General features: G+C 16.0%; 1 protein-coding gene across 1 annotated transcript; it reads right to left on the reverse strand.

The window, feature by feature from the left end:
- Positions 1 to 8,250: 8,250 nt before the first annotated feature.
- On the reverse strand, positions 8,251 to 11,159 carry LOC102677072 (60S ribosome subunit biogenesis protein NIP7 homolog). Its single transcript, XM_006620980.2, has 4 exons — positions 11,069 to 11,159; positions 10,071 to 10,296; positions 9,307 to 9,447; positions 8,251 to 8,485 (listed from the first exon to the last, which is right to left on the reverse strand). Exons 1-4 carry the CDS (start codon positions 11,122 to 11,124, stop codon positions 8,366 to 8,368), a joined length of 543 nt encoding a protein of 180 aa, XP_006621043.1. The 5' UTR covers positions 11,125 to 11,159; the 3' UTR covers positions 8,251 to 8,365.
- Between the last annotated feature and the right edge of the window lie 3,115 nt (positions 11,160 to 14,274).

Genomic DNA, 14,274 nt, shown 5'->3' on the forward strand with positions numbered 1-14,274 from the left:
AATATTAATTTCTTATAATATTATATTTTTTATTAAAAATATTTATTTTTATCGCAATCAGAAATTTCGCAATAGAATATGATTACATTTGCTTATAATGTTCAATTTAAATCATATAAGTAAAATTAAAATTTGAAGAAATAAATGTAATATATTCATATCGTTTATTAAAATTATATTATATATTTTTATTATATTACATATAGAAATTATTATTATAATTATTAATTATATTACATGTAGAAAACATATGTAATATGAAAAATGTATATATATTTACATAAAAATAATTTAATAAAAAAACTTTTGAAAATTACTTATTTATTATCCGTAGACCAAGCCTCGAACTTACATAAAAGACGAAGAAGGGAGATTAACTTTATTTAAATTTTTTATATTTTGATTCATAAATGTGATTTAAAAGTAATTTTAAGAATAAATTTTGGATCATACAGAATATCGAAAGAGCTTACATTTTAATGTTTTATTTATAAGATTTTCCATTAATAATATTTAATCAGATCACGATATATATCATAATTTAATAAAATTTATCATATAATCAAAGTCAATAATTTTTAACAAAAAATATTAATATTTTATCATGCAAATAAGGAATAACTCCTGAATATTTGCTTATAACATTCTGATGACATAATAATATTCGTTCATCAATTTGTTCCGTAATATTAAAATTGATATTATATAATAATCTTCTAAATCATATAATATAATTGTTATATTTTGAATATTATTCTATTATTCTGTTATTTACATGTCATATTCAAATAATATTATTATAATAATAATAAAAGAAAAAATAATAACATAATTATTTTTTTGCAGTTTTGAACAAGATGTTGTATCTAGTTTTTGGACATGGATGTTTATTCTATCAAAACTTCTGGAATTTAGTGATACAATGTTTATACGAAAGCATTACGAAAGCAATTAATTTTTTGGTACCATCACATAATAATTCTTCTTTACTTATGGTTCTCATATTCAGAACATACTGCATCTGCGAGATGGTTTATGATGTTAAATTATTTTGTGCATTCCATAATGTATAGTTATTATGTTTTGAAAGCAATGAGATACAAAACACCAAAATTCATTTCAATATTAATTACTTATTGTACAAATAATACAAATAATTATAGGTTGCATTATAAATATTGCAGTTTATCAATATTTGAAAAATCAGAAAGAATCAGAAAGAAAAATCAGTCTCGCATAAAAACATTATATTTGGTTTATTTATATATTTTACTTATTTTATTCTCTTTTGTAATTTCTTTTACAAATCTTATATTAATAAGAACGATAAATTTAAAGAGAAAATTAATTAAAACAAAAAATAGAATTAAGAGAATAACAAGTTCAAAACTAATTAAAAATACAAGAAACATATCAAAATTTTATAGAAATTTTTATCATTTCTTGGTATCTTTTAAAAATCTTTTAATAATGAAATTGCATTTGAAGAAATAATTTTTGAAATTTTATTTAAAAATTTTTATTAATCAAAAAAATTAAATAGTAAAATTGATAAAATAGAATTGCAAAATAGAATAAAAATATTTGAAATTTTGCAATTACATAAATAGTGCAATATTTTATGATAAAATTTTATAAAATTAAATATTTATTGTCTTAATTGAATTTATATTTATTAATAATAAATTTATCAATATATTTAATAATAACTTATTTAATTTAATTATTTATTTAAATAATTATTATTAATCAATTAAATAAATATTATTAATCAATTATTATATAATTCTTTCAACTCATTTAACGTAAAATTATTACCAACAAATGGACAAGAAACTTTTCATACTGCGTTCATTTATATAGTTTATAAAAAACTATATAATTTTTTGTCAGCAATACAAATATTTTATTTGAAATAAAGAAGCAAACAAAAAAAACAAATAATTATTTCAAATTAATTTGAGATAAAGATACAAAAACCTATTTAAAAACCTATTTAGGAAATAAATTGTTTTCGCATGATTTATTATTTATTAAGTTTGATTATTTTAAATAATAACAGAAAATAAAAATTAAATAATAAAGTTTTATCTGTATGCACCTCTTTTATATCAAATTGATTGTACTCTATGTCTAATTTATTAAATGAAAATAAAATCATATATAACGCAAAAAAAAAAAAAGAAAAATGGAACAATACGCGGAAGTAAATCAAAAAAATTAGTTTCTATAGGAATATTTCCATATTTTCATATTTTCATGTATTTTAATATTTTTACGATTGCATTATTTTCTTTAAAACAAATCGAAATGAATAAAAAAATGAATTGTATTCTGTAAATAGAAAAAATTTTATGAAAAAATTTCAAATAATAGCTCAAAAAAAATTCTGAATATCAGCTCATATAAAGATTCATTTTTAAACAAAAATATAGATAAATTAATAAAAATGCAACCAAATAAGCATTTCTATTTACAGATCTATTTATAGATCTGAAAGAATCAATAATCAAAAGTATAATTAAAAGTATCATAATTATTATATGATATACTTATAATCATTATTAGATTATTATATATGTATATTATAAAGATATAAGAAACTTTTTGAAGATTGGGTTTTAGATATGAAAATAATGAAAAAAGTTCATATACACATATGCTCAATTATAAAACTAACAAATTATAAGCATTTTAAGTTTTTAGATAAAGTAATACGGTGGAAAAGTGGAAACGCTCAATACTGTATGCTTAATATCAATAATGTCATTTTTGTAGTAAAATTTCTTAACAAAATATAAATATACTGATATTTTTTTATATACAAATAACTATTTTTGAATTTTAGTAAAATGTAATATACAATATACGTATTATGTAACTGTTTATTTACCAAAAATTTATCTCAAATAAATTTTAGAAAAGAATTTAAAAATATTAACACAGTTACACAAGTGAGTTTTAATGCACATATAGAGATAGAAGTGAGTTTTTGTATAAATATTTTATTTAAATCTATTTAGATAAAGATTTTAATAATTTATAAATCTATAGATTAAATGTATGAATTGTTATATAACACTCACCTGCCTACTTGTCAAAATTCATAAAAACAATTAAAAAAAAATCATATTCGCGTAAAATTTCAAATTAAAAAGATTAAATATATTTTTTTACAAACTTGCTTATTTTCGCATAAAGAAGTCGTTAATGACATCAATAAAACAATATATCAATAGAAACAAAAAGCTCTGTCTTTATTGGATTTAAATTCAATATTTTTTATTCCATTGTGAAATTACTAAATAAAAACAAGTAATACTTAAAATTTAATATCTATATTTATATCTATAATATCACGTCTTTATACTACTTTTTATTAATATGTTATTAATACGTTATTATCCACGTTTTATATCCATTGAAATATAAGCATTGTACTTTTTTCCAATGTAATTATTTATATTTTCTTTTAATAAAATTATTTCGATAATCGATTATTATTTATTATCGTATAATTTAATTTTATAAGTAATTTTAAATGCAAATTACTTAATTAAATTTATTTTAAACATATATTCAAATATGTATCAAATATATATTTTTATTAAACTTCAAATTCCCCTCCACAACAATATATAAAATAGCTATTGGATATCCAACGATATCTTCAGCCGATTCGTTGCGTAATTTGAGTAATTCTAATGTCACGGAATTTCGTCGGCAAGATTCGATAAGCAAAATATATAACTAATTGCCAGAACAAGATCTATCCAAGATATTTATCCATGCTTGCATTTAAATGTATATAAATATTCAAACCTAATTCAATATTTGAGCAAAAATAGAAAGTAAAAAAAAAGAAGAAAACAAAAGAATAAAAGTAGAAAATTTCCTCAAACTGTAAAAAAAGAGAATTGATTAATCGGCAAACAATTTGTTATAAATTTTCTTGGAATTATTATAATTGATTCAATCACTATAGAAAGGAAAAATGAGAGAGTAATATCCGAAATCGAATTTTATGTTTCCATTGTGTAAATTCAAGAATATAATAATTCAATAAATAATTCAAGAAAAGTCTAAATCTTTTCTGTTATTCTAAATCAAAACAATATTATTTTATTTCTCGATTCATTCGTTGATAATATATATGAAAAATAAAAGTGCAAAAAAGAAATTAATGGATGTAATATGTAATTGCATACACAAAAAATGCATGCAATATATATGTACTTTTTATGGATTTATAATATTAACGTGTAATATTGATTCACGTATTATTAATATGTGATATTCAAATCAACTGTTATTTTAATTAAATCTCTAACTAAGAATAAGAAATATTATATAAATGAAATAAAGATGAAGATTTGTCAATTTGATATATTATATAACTTATTGAATAATCTGAAATTCAAATTGATTCAATCGCTAATATTTCAGAGTTGTACATGTGAAAATAATTAAAAGAAACAAGTAATTGGACGCATAAAAATACACTCAATTATTCTAATTCAAAATCTTATAGGATTATATATGTTTTGATTTTCTCATATGAATTTCAATAAATAGGCAGAATGTAATACGATTCACCTATGATTTTAAATGACTTTAAATGAAATATTGTATAATAAAATCGTACAATATCGAATATTGCGAAATTTGCTATTACTTGTTCGAGCTAAATTTTTATGAAATAATAAATTATGTGAGTTTCAATTTGCGTAATTGAGAAATTTTTTTTTAATGATATAAGAATATTTATACAATATTTATGTATATTATATATTACATTGAAATTCAAAATTAGTTTTTTTTTTTTTTGCATAAAAGAATATTAGTGTATTTGCTTTTATTGAGAGACTCTGCTACGCAAATGACATATGGTACGAGTGTTTTTATTTTTTTGGTATATCATTCTATTTAATCCAAATTTAAAATGCTTGTAATTTGTTAATTAAAACATAGAAATTTTTTTTTTTTGTTTTGATATCTAGAATCTATTCTCCAAAATTTATCACATTTTTATAAAAATCTTATATTATATTTGATATAAATAATTCTATCATAATATTTATAATATTATAAATATTTAAATATATATAATATAATATTATAAATATTATAAATTTATAATAGATATATAATATATGTATTATATATAATATATAATATGTATATTATATATAATATATAATATATAATATATATTATAATTTATAACATAATTTATAATTTTCATTAATCGATTACATATTGTCTAAGTCTATACTAATTATCAAGAATAGGAAATGAATCAATATATGATAAATATCAAATGCACCAAGAATAAATTATATAAATCAATTAATATTTAGCTAATACTATAAATTTTGAAAGTAAGATGGAAAAAAGAGAAAAAGAGAGAGAAAGATTAAATCCTAAATTAAAATTTTCGTTTCGAATAAAAGAAAATTTAAAATTTATTTCATCTCTTTAAAATTCAAAAAATTCATTCCATTTCTAACTCTTCAAATTTATCGATCACAAACATATTGATACATTTTGTTATTACGGACATAAAATACATGTAGATAAAATTTGTTAATCTTTTAATAATAGCAATCTTTTTTCGTAAATATTACGAAAACTTTAGTGATATATAAATATCGTTTATCTACAAAAAAAAATTAATAAGAATCTCATTTTTTTATAATACATTTAAAAATCATCAAAATCAAAAATTTTACACATTAGCTATCAGATTAAAAAAATTAAATTTAATATAAATCATTGATGTTTAAACATATACTGTTTCATAATTAAAGGCAGAATTCATTATAGTAATAGAAATTTTTTGTGAATATATTAGAAAATAGGATTATTCAATATTTTTATAAAAAAAAAAAAAATAAATATACAATAAATAAATATAAATAAATATAAAAAATATTCAAAATATTGATTTCAACAATATTCAAAAATCATTGAAATCAATAATAAATCCTTTTCAAGATTTTCAGTTGAAAAAATAATAAATTATTTTCAGTTAAATAAAAAATATAATAAAAAATGTTGTTGAATATTAATGAATATTAATAAAAAAATTAATAAATATTATATTACAATATTTTCAGTTCTATATCAACTGAAGAAAATAATATAAAATATGTAGCACTCTAGCACTATAGTACTATAGTATGTTAGATATTATATTTAATATATGTTCTTAGTCCATTATCATTTCAGTACCATTTTTTATGTTACCGATTCAACATAGAATAAGATTACATTTGGTTGAAATTGAAATTAAATTTTAATTCGAAATTATAAATAAAATATAAGACAAATCAACAGAATATTATTCATAAAAAAAGTATAAAATTCTATATTTTAATAATTATTTATATTTATTTTCAACGACTTATCAAAACAATGATTTTATTAATCTTAACTTTTGTATGAAAGCATTAAACAACTTTTGATTTCCAAAATTATCAAATATTTCATTAATTAATTAAGTACTAATTTTCTTTTTTTTATTTATAAAAGCTTAAGATTTTTAATAATAAATAATTTTAAGTAATTATATATTTAATACAAACAATTTTTTTTAAATTTTATTTAAATATTATATTTTTTTATTTTGTAATTTTCTAAATAAAACATTTTTAAAAATCTGAAAAAATAATATTATTTTTTGTTTAAAATTTATTATTTTTATTATTATTATTTTACTTTGTGTTTTATTTGTAATTTTAAATTTAATTTTATTTTTAACAATAATGAATTTTCGTAATTTTAAATTTAATTTTATTTTTAACAATAATGAATCTTATTGTAATTTTTTTGTAATCTTATTCTAAATAATGTTAAATCGTTAAGAATGATACTAAAAAGATAATAAATTTCTAAAAAAAAGCATTAAATAATAAATTTTGTATCTTGGTGCCAGAATTGAGTATTAATCCATTGAAAAAGTAAAATTTCAAATAAAATTACTTTAAGTAATTATTTGTTAAAATGCTTGAATAACATTTATTCATAGCTATTACAGTTGATTCGTTTTTCATATAATCTCGACCGTTTGGCACTATAATTATTTGCGATTATTATTATCTTTTTAACAACCAATTATTGACGTAACTTATCAAAATAACTTTATTTATTATAACTTCAACTATTAAATTTTGTCTAAGAACGAGGCCGTGCTAATAACTATTATTATATAATAACTATAATTTTAAATTTAAAAAATTCGATACCTATTTAATATGTTTTAAAAAATTTAATATATTAAGAATATATCTAGAGTGCTACATATTTTATATTATTTTCTTTAGTTGATATAGAACAAAATAATAAATATTGTAATATAATATTCATTAATTTTTTTATTAATATTCATTAATATTCAATAATATCATTTTTTATTATTAATTGAAAATAATTTATTATTTTTTCAACTGAAAATCTTGAAAAGAATTTATTATTAATTTTAATCATTTTTGAATATTGTTGAAATCAATATTTTGAATATTTTTTATATTTATTTTTTTTTTATAAAAATATTGAATGATCCTATTTTCTAATAACTTGTTTTATTCTTTGTTTTATTCTTTCATTAGAATTTATAATTTTTTTAAATATCTATTATTGTTTTCTATCAATTTTCAATTCTGTGTTTTAATAAAAAAAATCTCATTATAAGAATCTTATTATATTAGTTAATTAAATTTATATTATACTATTTAAATTTTTAATTTTACTAATTTTTTATAATTAATTTAATTAATTTTCTGTAATTGATTCTTTAAAAAATAAAGATCAATAAATCATTAATAAAACTTCTAAATTAAAGATTAATATTTAAAAATATAAAAAAGATTATTTTGAATTATAATGCAAAATATTAAAAATGATGATTATTATTAATTATTGAAAAATTATAAATATAGAAAAAGTTTTATTAAAATTATTATATTGAAATATATATATTAAATAATAACATATTAATATTTATTAATTTAAAAAAAAGATTTATTTTATAATTATAAAATAAAAAAAAATAATTATTTAACTTAAATTAATATTAAAATTTATTGTTTTTTGAATTTTAATAAAGTTAAAAAATAATTTGAAAATTTTTTTAACATATATATATAATAATTATATGATAATTGATATATTTATAGTATTATATATATTTATAGTAAATATAGTATATTTAGTATATTTTATAGTATAGTATATTTAATATAATAAAAATATTTTTTTAATAAAAATATATTGTCTATAACTTTTAAATATATTTATTTAGAAAATATTAATATTAACATATTAATATTAGAAAATAAATATGATAAATATTTTTATAAGATTTTTACATTAAAGATTCTTCTGATCGAATATATTCTCCTATATCAGCTTGATGAAAACATATTGTTGCCATTGGATCTGCATATTTGCAATCTATTGTACTTTTAGCTGTGACACCAAAACCCTATAATAATTTTATTAAATTTAAATTTTAATAATAAAATAGATTAGAGACAAGATATTTACTATTTTTTGTATTAAATATACAATGTATTAAGTAACAAAATAGCTCTGTATTAAAGAGTTCAGTATTATTAATAATTATTTTACAAATAATTATTAATATTAATAAAACATAAAATCATTTAAAATTAATAAATAAGTTTTTTTAATATAGATTATTATTATTAGATTGTTGAAAATGAAATTTTCGTTTATTATAATTTTATTAAAAATATTAATCAAAGTAAGAATAAAAAAATTTAATTCATTTTACCTATCAAAAAGCAAATTAAAATTATTACAATTTATTTATAATTTAATTAATTATATTTTTCAATTATAATTTTTTATATCAATAAAAGATTTCTTTTTTCAATCCAATCTTTTTAGAAAATTATATTAATATTAATAGTAATTTTTATGCATTATGAATTTTAAACTTGTATAAGAAAAAATTGAATTTGATGTTAAAATATAATTTACAATTCGCTTCTTTACAATAAGATAATTTAATAAAATAATATTCAAGTTGTATTTATCCATCTTCAAATTTAAATTGATTCATAATATATTATTTTACAATATTTTTTAAATGTTTAAATGTTTAAATGTATTTTTTTAAATGTCTTTTTAAATATATATTGACCATTTCATTTGCAATAACCTAATATATGATTAAAATAAAAAATATAAAATTATTATTTAAAAATTTATTAATTATTATTAAAAATTTTATATTTTTATAAAAATATAAATTATTAAATAATCCAATCTTTCACTTACTAATGGTATATCATTTGTGGAAAAAATAACAACTCCTTGATACTGAGGTGTATTTTCAGTAATTCGATTTAAACCAGATTTAGAAATATGATGTCCATATAAAAATTGTTGTTCAGCTGATGGTTTCAACCAAATTTTATACTAGAAAAAAAATAAAATTATATAAAATATATTTACATAAACATAAATTTTTATTTATGATGTTTGTGTTTTATTTTTATTTAAAATTGAATCGATATTAATAATATTTAATTTTTTATTCATTTAAATGTATTTAATGTATGATATATTGAATGTATATGATTTAATGTATTTATCAGTAATTTTAATTTATATTTTGCATATTACGAAAAGTAAATTTTCTAGTAAATTAAAAACAAATCTTATTATAAAATGATTTCATTAAAAATGAAATATTTATGCATCATAAAGATATTTTTTTATTAATATCTATATAAAAATTGATAAAATTAATAGATAATTATAATATAAAATAATATAAATATATAAGTAAATATACCAATATATCAATAAAATACATATTTGAGATAGAATAAATATGAAATCATTTGTCTATGTTTTAAAAATATTAAAAAATAAATATATATAAATAAATTAATAAAATAATAAAAATCATATTATTTTAATCATTAGATTTCAATATTATTTTACTTTATATCTGTATATGTGAAAAATTATAAATAAAAGAATAATATGAAATTTAACTATATTCAAATATAAATAATTAAAAACAATATAATTACTTGTGCATAAGGAGCCAGATGATATAATGCAGTAATATGTAATCTAAATTTTTCAGATTTTGTAAATTTTCCAAAACATGTGCCAACACTTGCTAATCGTTCTGGATTTACCATATTTGCTAATGATAAAATCTTTTCAGAAATATAATATACTCTGCCTTTCTTTTCTCGAAAACAATAAACACCATCTGGTCGATCAAGTAATAATTTTACATTACTTCCAATACTAAAAATAAATTTTATATATAATAATCATATGATATAATCACATAAATAATATTATACATAATATCATAATTAATCAAAATCATCAAAAATATATCAAATTATATCATAATAAATATAGTAAAATGTAATTGTTTATGTTTATTTCTATTATAACAAATAACAAATAACTTATTTTATTTAGCAATAAATTTTTTTGAACATTCAAAAAAATGCATAATCATTTTATTAGATATTGTATCATAATTATTTTTTAATTTACATTATAAAATATATATAGAACAAATATAACACTAAACATAATACAGAATAATTTAAGACATGTACTAATACTAGTACTAATACTAATAATAATTGTTAATAAAATTAAAATTCTATTTATTTGTTTTTTAAATATTTATTATAGAGATTATTAGCACAATTAAAATTATTATCAATTATATTTTTTATATTTTTAACTTTTTTAATTATAATAATATATATATAATATAAGACTGCAAATATTTATGTATTTATGAAAAATTAAGCATATAAATGTTTGAAAAAATACATATAATATATAATATAGAAAAATATATAAAATTTTTAAAATAAAATATTCATTATGATATTTGAAGGATAAATGAATTTATTTATTTCATTTCTATAATTGTAATGAAAATATGAATTTACACATTTGTAATCTATTATATTATATTTATTATTTAAAATTTTATTATAAAAATCATATAATCAATTATGATAGTTTTGAAAAAATTATATATTATACTTACTATTTTGTTAATTTTTCTAGAACAAGTTTTGTTTTTTCTTCAGTTAAGCGTTTCATTTTTTATAAAATATATGTACAAGCTTTTATACGCAATGTAGAGATAAATTTTATCAAATGCTAAAATTATCTAAAATAATTTCAACAATAATTTTTCATTATTGTTGATTTTTTCATCACATTTTTCTTTTTTATATATATTGTTTATATATTATATTTTATATATATTTATTAATATGGCGTAAAAGTAACAGTAATTATTCTTTAAAATAACTTTAAAAATCTTATAAAACTAATCAAGAAAAAGGTTAAGTAAAATTTTCTAGTGTGTTATTCTATGATAATAAAATTACAAGATAAGAAACTCATCAAGTTTTTATTAAATTGTATTTTCATGAATTATATCTTAATAAATATATTAATTATATTTTATTAAATATNAAAAATTTAAAAATAATAGGTATATTTATTTTTCAAAAATATAAATAATATTTATATAGAATAAATAATAAAATCGTTAATGTTATTTTTATTTGCTATCTTTAATAAATATATTTTTATAGAATCTATTTTAAATATAAATCATGATAAAAGTAAATTGTTTATATATTATAAATAAATTGTTTAATAATTCTATGTAATTAATTATAAAACTAATTTTCAATTTTTTCTATTTTATGAAATATTTCTAGTAATTTATGTTGTGTTATAATAAATTACATAAACAATTACATAAATAATATGCTAAAATAATTCAATGCAATAATATGAATAATATAGCGTAATTATTTTCTATATTTATTTATATATTAATTTGAATATTTCTTCTTTTTTTTACACTATAGCCTTGCATGTGACATGATTCATTATTTAATTTTGACCGAAGTTTAATCACTAATGTTTCTGCAATACTAATGTGTAATGTCAAAGAAAATAATATCATATATTCTTCTTGAAAATTCGCTCTGTTTAATAATAATAGAAATAAGTCTGTGTCTCTAAGATTAAATTTATATATATATAAATTTATAATATATATAATATATAAAATATATATATTATAATATATATATTTTATATATTATATATATTATAAATTTATATATATATAAATTTATAATATATATAATATATAAAATATATATATTATAATATATATATTCGATGAAATAAAATATAAAAACTTAATAAATAGTTATTGAATTTTGACGATTTTTTTTCAATTAATTGTGGATGGAATTTTTTTTTAAAGAAATCTCAAATTAATTAAGTTATTTAAATTTAAATTGCTATAATCAATGAAATCAATTATAACGAATTATATCTAAAGATTGTTATAGTGTTTTATTATTTAGCAAGGAATTTGATTATAAAATGATATCAATTGATATCATTTAATGTCACTATTATATTATCTATATATATTATATATAGATTTTTATTATATTAAAGCTTGTGTTGAATCAAATTTGCATCAAAAATTACATCAAACTTCGATACATAATCTTTCTTTGATGCCAAATATAAAATAAATCTTATAACATAAATGGATACTAAGTAAATAATAAGTAAAATTTTCAAATAATTTAAATAAATATTTTTGAGAATATATAAAATGTTGAATATTAGATTTAAAATTATTTATTTTTTTTATAAAATATATATAACAATTAGATTGATGTTATAATTTTGAATTTGATTCGATTATCAATGGTTTTTTTTTTTTTTTTAATTAGATCTTTTCAACTTTCAATTTGTTTTGAATAGTACTGAGAAATAAAAAGGAATTGTATATATTCTTAGTTCAACTGATATTTTATTTCATATTTTTTATTTTTTCCTTGCTATGAAGCGATGAATCATTAATATAAATAAGAAAATCAAATAAAATATATTAGTATTAATAAAATATAGAATAATAATGATATTAATTGTAAAAAAATTAAAAATAATTTATGTATACCATAGATATGGAAGATAAAAATAATTATTGTATTAAATCTGATTTAGAGTTAGAAATGATAAATTTATTGTATAAATAAAAAATATATTTTTAATATATTAAACAATATATATACGTACAGATATATAATATATTTATAAACAAATATAATATTTATATTTTATCGTTAATCTGTCTTTACAATTCCGGCATTATATCACATATTATTATTATTATTATTACAGAATATCTCTATAAATATGTTGTTATAATATATGAAATTATAATATGAGATTATTATAAACATATTTTGAAATATATAAAAAAATTAATATTAAACAAAATATAAATATAATGTTTTAAATAAATTTTACATTTAAACGAATTTGTATTAATTATTAAAAAATTGGTAATAAAATATTAAATTATGTTCAGAATTATAGATCAATTTTAATTCTCTAAGATTTTAATCACGTGGCTTTGTTTATTTTTATTGATGCATCTTTACATAATATAATCAAATGCAAAATTAATATCAAATGTATATTAATAATAGACAATAATAGAAAAATTCGAATTAAATAATTTCATTTGTGTCCAAACAAAATTCAAAGGATAGAATAGACATGCCCGAATAATATATTATTTTATATATTTTATAAACAAATCTAACCTATAATTATTTTTGATGTTATCTCATTTGTCTGATATTTCTTTAACACAGATTTCTTTTCTCTTCATAATAACAAAATTCATAATTTTATGAATATTAATATACTTAAAATTAATAATGATTAATATACTTAAAATTAATATTTCAAATTTTAAATGAAATATAAATTGTTTTTTTATTTTATCTATAAGATATACATATATTAATTTCAGTTTTTCGTTTAAATATAAATCGTATTTATGATTGAAATTTCTTTTATTAGCAAATTAATCAATAACTATCAATTTATTTAAATTAAAAGATTCGACTGTAATAGTGCATTTCGAAATATTGTATATTGTCGAAATTTTAAATAAGAATTTAAATAATATTAAAAATCTATATTTTTATTATTTTATATTTATCATAAAAGAACTTATATTTTCATTATATTTTTTATTTTTCTATTTTTACAAAATAAAATTATGTTTATATGTAAAAATTATTTTATGTATCCCTAGAATTATATCCTGTATGTTATTTTTTTTAAATTTTATTTCAATAATTGACTATAAGATGGCAGTAAAAACAGCGCTTGCGTGCCATCTACTAAAGA

This window comes from Apis dorsata, unplaced genomic scaffold (genome assembly GCF_000469605.1).
Source record: "Apis dorsata unplaced genomic scaffold, Apis dorsata 1.3 scaffold_575, whole genome shotgun sequence".
Lineage (NCBI taxonomy): Eukaryota > Metazoa > Arthropoda > Insecta > Hymenoptera > Apidae > Apis > Apis dorsata.

What these genes read in the sequence shown, in the direction of transcription:
- LOC102677072 (XM_006620980.2), bottom strand. Translation starts at nt 11,124, where the DNA reads ATGAAACGCTTAACTGAAGAAAAAACAAAACTTGTTCTAGAAAAATTA. An exon ending in ATCTGGCTCCTTATGCACAA is followed by an intron (nt 9,448 to 10,070) that starts GTAATTATATTG and finishes TTTTTTTTCTAG; the next exon opens with TATAAAATTTGGTTGAAACC. An exon ending in CCACAAATGATATACCATTA is followed by an intron (nt 8,486 to 9,306) that starts GTAAGTGAAAGA and finishes AAATTATTATAG; the next exon opens with GGTTTTGGTGTCACAGCTAA.